Source organism: Buceros rhinoceros, unplaced genomic scaffold (assembly GCF_000710305.1).
Source record: "Buceros rhinoceros silvestris isolate BGI_N320 unplaced genomic scaffold, ASM71030v1 scaffold8721, whole genome shotgun sequence".
In the NCBI taxonomy this organism is placed as follows: domain Eukaryota; kingdom Metazoa; phylum Chordata; class Aves; order Bucerotiformes; family Bucerotidae; genus Buceros; species Buceros rhinoceros.
In genome coordinates this window covers 7,902-16,636 of record NW_010392461.1, presented here as the reverse complement: position 1 = coordinate 16,636, position 8,735 = coordinate 7,902, and the positions used below count along the sequence as shown (strand labels likewise).

General features: G+C 47.8%; 1 gene segment (V, D, J or C); it reads left to right on the top strand.

Annotated features, from left to right (window-relative positions):
• Positions 1–2,317: 2,317 nt before the first annotated feature.
• Positions 2,318–8,735, top strand: part of LOC104500774 — a gene marked incomplete at its 5' end in the record, with an annotated part of 7,288 nt that continues 870 nt past the window's right edge. The window contains 3 exon segments of the C gene segment in view: positions 2,318–2,381; positions 7,492–7,755; positions 8,205–8,252. Of these exon segments, the coding sequence occupies positions 2,318–2,381; positions 7,492–7,755; positions 8,205–8,252 (376 nt within the window).

Sequence of the window (8,735 nt, the reverse complement as noted above, 5' to 3'; positions counted from 1 at the left end):
GAGCGGTATACGCGCTGGTCCCCCTGCCACAAAACAATCGCACACCTGAAGGCGTACTTGTTCCTTAAAACTTGCAAGATTAGCTCTGGAATCCCTCTTGACTAATTCAGGGGGCAAATCCACGAGGATGGGATGACAGAGTTTGCGCTGCGCCATCGCTCCCTAGGTGAGCTGTGAAGTAAGAGTAAATTAACTGATTTTTGAGAAAGGAATCTGACTGACAGGCTAAGTAAATAATGACATGAAGAACAGAACCAATGATGCAGGTGTTTTTCTGGAAGCGATGGGACAGATATGATGGAGGGGAATATTTGAGAGTTTGAATGATGCAAAACACCACATGAAAAGAAAGTCAGTCGTGAGAAAAGTCCTGGGTAGATGGATGTGTCTAATCATAGAGATAAACACGGTTTCTTTGGAGGAGTGTGACTGTTGAAGGGTCTGTTCCACACCTCTCTGGATGTCGCAGAGACCCGTGCTACTGTGTGACTATGGGAGTAGTTACAAACTCGCCTTTGGATCTGGGACGAGACTTATGGTTTTGCCAGCTACATTTATCCTGATTTTTTACCTAATTTGGAAGATTGTTGTGGGTATACACCAAGATCCAGGAAATGGCAGCTGTCAAAGGTATAGTAGCCTGAGGTCTCAGCTTAACCAGTGGAATTCGTACCACAGAGGCTGTCCAAGCCTCTGACTTCAGGCAGCTGCAGGCACGGCTCTTCCATTCAGCTGCATTCCTGTGACAAGCGAAGGCAAAGCCTGAAGGATTTGTGGATTTGTTCTCTCCCCAGGGTAAATCTATGACCCTTCCACTTACCCCCCGCCAAGTCATGGATGATATAAGTCAGATGAAAATGCACAGAAATACCGGAATGGCTGTAATGTTTATATTGCTGGACAGGAGCTGACAATGGGCGCCAGCAGCCCAGAAAGCCAGTCATATCCTGGGCTCATCCCCAGCAGCGTGGGCAGCAGCTCAAGGGAGGGGATCCTGCCCCTTTGCTGCGCTCTGCTCTGGGGAGACCCCCCTGCAGGGCTGGGGCCAGCTCAGGGCTCCTTAGCCCCGCAGAGATACGGAGCTGCTGCAGCGGGACCAGAGGAAGCCCGAGGGATGCCCAGCGGGTGGAACCCTCTGCTGGGAGGAGAGGGGAGAGAGTTGGTGGAGCAGAGAAGGCTCTGGGGAGACCTTAGTGTGGCCTTTCAGTGCTTAAAGGAGGCTGGAAGAAAGATGGGGAGGAACTTTTCAGCAGGGGCTGCAGGGACAGGACAAGGGGTGATGGGTTTAAAGTGAAAGAGAGAGATGCAGACTAGAAGGAAGAAATTGTTTATGCTGAGGGTGGAGAGACCCCGGCCCAGGTTGCCCAGAGAGGTGGGAGATGCTCCATCCCTGGCACCAGTCCAGGTCTGGACAGGGATCTGGGCAAACTGATCCATTTGAAGATGTCCCTAATCATTGCAGAGAGCACTGGACTAGATGATCCTGAAAGGTCCATTCCAACCCAACCCATTCTATGACCGTATGGAGACACCCACTTACAGTGATTGTCACCGTTTTAGCTGGTCCTTGCTTGTAGCAGAATCCCACCAAGGAACAGTACACTTCTGGTATTTTCAGTACTAGTGCGGGATGGGAGTTGGACTGCCCTTAGCGGGTTTGTGTGATGTGCAGGTACCGCTTTATCCACAAATACTGAGAGTGGATTCTCTTCATGACCAGGACTTGGATTCAGATTTGCCGAGCAGCTACAGCTCCAAGGTGATACTTCACTGCTGCTACCGCTTATCTAAGCGTATCTAGCAGAGTTAGAAGGCTCAGATTGTCCTTTCAGCTGCCTGTGAGGCTGTGAGACCTGCTCAGGGTCACAATATGCCACTGAAAGCTGTGAGCAGATAACAGTAACCAAGGTCCAAGGGGTTCTCGCAAAGGTTTCCTGGGTCGTGTGAATTACGGGGGTGCAGTGGGATACAAGCTGACATTAGGAAGAGGAACCTCGCTAGTGATCATGCCAGGAAGGTAGTAAATGGTGAAGCATTCAGGAGAAAACTTGGTTGGAAAGGCAGTGGCTCTGACTCCCTGGCACAGTGAGCAGGAGACACACAACTGCAGCAGGGAACGAATGAACATTTTTTATATGACCTCTCCATGCTTGATCCCAGTAATTCCCCAGTAGATTGCTTTGGTACTTCGCTAACGTAAATTGATGTGCTTCGTCACTGCTGCCTCAAGTTACTCCCTGCTCTGGAATCTCTGCTGACCTGGTGGTCAGCGTGTGCTGGGAAACCCTGTCTGCATTTTTGTAAAGGTTGACACCAGTGTGACAGCCAGGGATATGGGAAACTCACATTTGGAACTGGGACCCAGCTTTTTGTCACTCCAAGTAAGTTTGCACTTTCTGTGCCATAATAACACCAGGGACACATGGAAGCATGTTGTCACTTCTTTTTGACTTCCCTTGACAAAACCCAGCTGGAACAGAGATGCTGTAATGGGATGGGAGGGTGCTTGGCTACGGTGTGGTGGTGACCCACCACAGGAACAAACAGCTAGAGGAGGTGGTGGTGTTCCACAGGTTGAGCAGTCACGGTGCAGTGCGGTCGCACCTGGAAAGTTGCAGGTTCACACATGGCTGAACACCACATGAAAAGTTTAGCATTTGTAAAGAGTTTCTGGCTGTTAAAGTTTTCAGAACTTGATTTTCGCAACTTTAAAATAATACCTAGAGGTTTTTCTGATGAATGACTTAGAGACTGGATTTTCTAACTCTTCACCTAAGAGAATATTTCATGATTTTCGGTTTTAAAATCCAAAAGTAAAGTCCCCTTCTGTATTAGTAAAATCCGATGTTGCAATGTGAGCAGTCAAGAACTAGAAAAATTGTATTTGGAAGGGGAATATAACTCCTTTCCTCAGGTATATTTTCAAATTATTTAGAAACCTGAAAAGATGGAATGAAATTTCGAATATCTTTGCATGTCATCCTCTAGTAGACACCTTTCCACATTTTGTAGTCCACATTTTGGATGAGGAGCCATTGGACTATGCAGCTGCTGGGCAGGAGTTTATAGTTAATTGTTTCTCATTGAGTGAGAAATGGAAAGATACAGTAAATTTGTTTTTGAAAGAGGGACTAGATTTAGAGTTGAGCCAGGTAAGTAAGATTTAGAGAAGGACAGACTGTGATGTTATGAAGGCAGGAGAAGTGTCCGCTAGTTAATGCTCCTTTATCGATAATGACTATAAACTCCAGATGAGGAGCGGAGGGAGAAGGCTGAACGAAAACACACCTAGGATTGTTTCTTAACAGGGTGCTTGTGAAGATGGAGCGGAGAGCCTGGAAATAGTGGGAAATGAGACAACATCATCAGTGTCTTAGGTAAAAGTTGGCATATCGTTCACTTCTGAGTCCTGTCAGACAGTGATAGCATTTTGCCTTAGAAAAAGGGGAAAAAAAATTCAGCGCTATCCCTGGAGTCCTGTTTCAGTCTTTGTTTCATACTGCGCTGAGAAGAAATTTCCTGGGTGACTTAGACTGTAGCATTTGCCACGATTCAGACAGGGGTGTGGGGGCTACTGGAGCGAGGAGAGTCATTTCTGGAAGTGGCACCAGGCTGTGACCCCAGGTCAGGATTTCATGAAATGTGCCTGTACCCATTCAATACGCTGATGGGGAAAGGGTGTCATTCTGGCGTGAGAGAGACACCCACCTCTGAGGCAATTCCACAAGCGTAAGATCAAAAGTTCTTCTGACTTTTGGATATCAACTCCACCTGGTTTTAGAAAGGGATTTTAGGTTGATTCTTTAGAATGCCTTTTTTCTCTTACTCATTCAAGAAATGTGATCTCTTAGGCTGGTGCTGTATGAATAGTTAATCTCTAATTCAGAAAGTTTTTTGGGAGGAGGGGCTTGAAATTATTTGAATTGAGGGTTGGACTAGATGACCTTTAAAGGTCCCTTCCAACCTAAACCTCTCTAAGATTCTACGAATTTTTTTTTTTAGAAACTAAATTTGTGGCACATAAAATTGGAAACTCCACTCTGATTTTGAAAGAAAAAATGTACAGAAGTATTTTGTGAAGGTGACTGAAGTTCTCAGGCACTTCATGAGCAGCCACTTCAAGTCTTTTTGTTTCCAGACAATTGTTACAGAGGGGTTAAGCCATCTCCTAAAGAATGGTTTAGATAAGCAGAGTTGCTCCTATGACAAACACTCCCTGCTCCCAAATCTTTCCTCAACATTGCTGAAAGGAGCAAATCTCCCGCAGTGTAGTTGATGTGGGAGTAAATCTGTACCTGAGCACAAACAGGGTATTGCTTCCCAGCGGGAAATTCCAGAAAACTTCATCTCAACTCTTCTGTAATGTGAACTGGTGCTAACCAGGTTGTACCCTGGTTTGGGACTGGAGAGCTGTCTAGTCCATTGAACACATGGTTTCTCCTCACATACTCACTATCTTCCCCATTAACTCAGCTTTGGTTTTGGTTCAGCTGGAAATCTTCCCCTTTAAAGGTTTGTGAGAAAGGTCATGGATGGTTTTGGTGGCTTGACTTCCCCGGTATAATTACTAAGGCAATGACAGGTTTTTGTGATGGAGACCAGAATTATTTGTGAACCCTGTAAGTGAAGCAGCATATTCCCTTTGGAAAATACTGAATTGCTGCACAGAGTCTTTGTACTTTGGATGATGTGGCTGGTGCTGGACTAGGACCTGGCTTCTTTTACCTGAGTGCCTCCAGACACGAGCGCTGGAAGTGTAGAGAAGGGTTCAGGTACTAAACGTGTCTTGCTGTCGAAATCCTGGCATCCATGGAGGGCTGGCAGATTTCACAAAGGACCTCTGCTAGACCTGCTGGAACATCACTAAAGTCCTTGTTAGGTCCCTGGAGTTGCTCCTCTGGGGTGAAGATTAGCCTGTATGCGTGGGTGAGGGCTATCTATTTCCTCTGAGCTGGTCAGCAGCTCCGGGTGGACTCTAGCCATGGAATATCATGTCTCAGGCTGTGGAGTGGTAAGAGGATTGAGGAGCTCTATCACACTGGTTCCAGTCTGACCAGAGCTCCAGAGAGTTTGCTTTGGAGGGAACGGAGAATGAGATAAACCCCTGTATAACACAACCTGTGTGTTAAACTAGGTCAGGATTTCTACTGCAGCCTGTTTGGGTGAGCCCGCACAGGTCTGATGTTGGACCAGGCATCTACTGCTCTCTCCCTGAACTCAGCCTCTGGAGTTGGTTTGCACTGCAGACTGGTCAGGGGTAGCATTCCACCAGCTCCTGTCCTACCTGGAAGATATTGTTCAGTAAAGATGAAGCTACGCAGGGTGGACACTCATGGTTTACTTCTCAATCTTTCCTGCAAACACAGGCTGCAAATATCAATACAGCATCTCCAACACCTCCGCCAGCTCACTGCAAGAGAACAACAGGAAACACAGGTCACGCTGCTGCGATTGTAATGGCTGGTATTTACCAGCACTATCTGCAGACCTTCGTAACAGTGTGAAAACATGCAAAGGACCTTACCGGAAAAAGACTCTGGTACCAGAATCAAGCCAGCACCACTCTGAGCATGATGAGAAATGAGCTGAAGCTGCCTGCAAAAACCAGACCACATTTTAAAATCTGCTCGAGATAAAAACATTGCACAGATTGAAAGGGAGAAAAACACCCCAATTCGGAGCACAGTGGACATGGAGCTGCTCAGAAAGCTTCACCATGAGAGAGCAGCAGAACAGCTCGAACAATTCCTCCTCTCTCATATCCATGTACCCCATGACAGTGATGTACCCTGGTTCATCCCTGTTTTGTACAGGGATCTACCATCAAGCTTTTCATCTGCCCCTGTCCACCTCTCCCTAATGAACAATCACTGAACTCTATTTCCAAAACAGTAACTGGGAGTGTGGGAGGTGGGGAGTGGGGTTGAGGGAGTCAGGACATACATTAGACCGTGTTCTGTGTAGCTGGGGAAGAGACAGTCCCACCAGGTTTCTCACAGCCAGAGCAAAGCTGGGGCAGATGAGTTCAGGAGAAGGGCAAGAGAACGAATCACGAGGCTTCTCGGGTTCCTTTCTTTCTGAGATGGCACTAAAGCAGCAGTACGGCTGTTCCCTAAGGGGCTGGCAACTGGCAGTGGAATGGATGAAATGTATTTATGTATTTATGGCAGTGATAAAACTGAGGTCTGTGCTCAAATAAGACCACGAGGCAGTTTCTAAAAGCCAAGCTTTAGCCCAGACTTTCTCCATGAGAAGAAATTAAAACTTCTTCATCAGGGAGCTAAGCTGTCTTCAGTGTTTCTACAGCATTTATCAGTGTGGTGTGTGAACGGGGACAGAGTAAACACTAACCTAAACTCAGCCCTACACAGTGACACTTGATCAGTTTATAAAGGTGAACCGAAGCTCCAGATCAAACCCGAGACTGCGAAGCCCAAAGGAACACACAGCCAGAGGCTTGCTGAGAGCCCCAAATCTGCATCTCAGCTACAGTATGTCTTGAGTGGTAACTTCATCTGTTCACCTCCACAGTACCGCAGGGCTAGTACATTTTACTACTATGCCTGAACAATGATTAGGAAAGCACCTTCTCAAAGAATCAGACTTCAAGAGCCAGGCGAGATGAAATGCCTGCTTAGAGCACAAGTTTACAAAGCTAAATGAGCAACAGAGTTTAACCACAGGTCCTGTTTCGATATGGGTGGAAAATCCCCGTCTAACGGACTCGCTAGCAGAATTTGAAGCAAGAAAACAGAAATAAATCCCAGGTGTCCTCTATCTGCAGCCTTTAGCTCCCCAAACCCTCTCCCGCAGGGTAAAATTTAGTACAAAAATCCTGCACTGTGCTGTCAGGTGGTGGAACACAATAAATCCTTTGCTTCTTCTGCCTTTCCCTAAGGGCATCCATGTGTTCCAGCTCCACGGGGACTTTCCTGGCCTCACCTGCACTGGTGGTGAATGTGGACACCCTTAAGGTTGGGTAGTTTATCTGCTGTGCCTCGGGATGGATGGAGGAAGTGGGATTTTGAGTGTCAGTGGTGGATTTGACTACACATGTGCAGAAGGAGCAGAATCCCTCTGGCCTGCTCGGTCCTCCCCAGACAGTCACAAGTGGGAAGGAAGCAAAAAGAGCAGTCGTCCAGGCCAACATCCAAAAGGAAGCCCAGGCTGCAGAGCTGAACGGGTAGCGACAGAGAGGAATGGCCAGGTTAGGCAGAGACCCCTAGGGTGCGGATGCCCACGTGCACGTCACTGGAGATGCTCTAGGGATCCTGACTGACTTCTCTCTGTGTCTCCTGCACAACATAAGTCTCATGTAGCTCCTGTGGATGCCTTGGTTCTCTAAAGGTGCCCTAGCACAAGATCCCTATGATGAGGCAACTTCCCACTGGAATCATGGGAAAAACCTCCATACTTTGTCTGTGTGTTAAGTCTGAAGGACAATGTGACCGTGCACTCTCATCTAATGTCCCTTCTTTGCTCTCGTTTCAGACGTTACTCCATCTCCTGCAGTCTACAGGCTGATCTCTAAAGATAATGAGGATTTGGAAATGTGCCTTATCACAGATTACTCCCGGGAAAACCTTACCCTTAGCTTCACTGAGGAACACACACATGCTGTTGTAAAGGTGGCAACATCTGAGAACAAACAGGAATCGAGCTACGTGACAACCTACTGGGGCAAGAAGAACGCGATGCAGTGTGCTGCAAGTCACGATGGCTTTGGCAAACTGGAGGGCGAGGATCCCAAAAGCGGTAATGGCATTGCTGGGGTCGGAGGTTCTCTGGGCTCGGTGCTGTTAGTATGAGCAGGACTTGCTCACCTCTCCCAGCCCGGCAGATGATGCTTATCTACTCTCCCACCATCCAGAGGAAAGGTGCCTTTGGCCTCAGTTTTCTCAGTTTGCTTTTGCCTTCCTCCTTGGTGGAAACAAGACGAAGGGTCAGTAGACTGGTACAGTCCCAGCAGAGAGATCTTAAAATCACACTGGGGCAGGAGAAAGCTTGAAATTCCTTTGTCTGACAGTGGGATACTAAAGTTTAATTGGACCGTGTTTTCTGCTTGCCCTGGAAAGGGCAGAAACGTTTACGGTGGTTTACCGGGCAGATGCTCCAATCCAGCCCTTCTCGTAGAGACACCTTTATGAACTGGTGCAGAAACTTCTTGCTGTTATTAATTAAATCCACTGTTATGCTCTCTGCAGCTGCCAGCGGGGTCTGTGTTACTGGGATGTCTCTACACTTCAGGACAGGTACGTACGGAGCATTTTAGGAGAAAAGCTTTGCCTGGGTAAAGGAAATGTTTTCCCATGTTTTTGCTCATGTTCCCTGTTTGCAGAATTTCTGTTGGAGCAAAAGCTCAGGCTGGAAATTCCTAAAAGGGCCCTTCAGGCTGAAGTCACCGGGTTAACGTAGTCTTCCAGACCTGAGCTGGTGACTTCATGTGGTCAGTGCAGCCAGTGCCTATCTGCTCTGGCTGGGACTAGCCAAACAACCGCTCCCCATCCCATAATGAGTGAAGGTACTGCTCTGAGTCAGCCTGACTGCACGTCTGTCTGCACTGCAGACCTCAGACGAGCTGGTTTGGGTTTGGGATGCACAAACACCAAATGCACCAAGAGCTGAGCGGGCGCTTTCTGCAGCAAGGGTGCAGAGAGGGCTGTGCTGAAGCCCTGGAGCACGCTCTGCTCCAGCTGATGGCTGCGGCAGGACAGAGCCGGTGCTGGAGCCCAGCG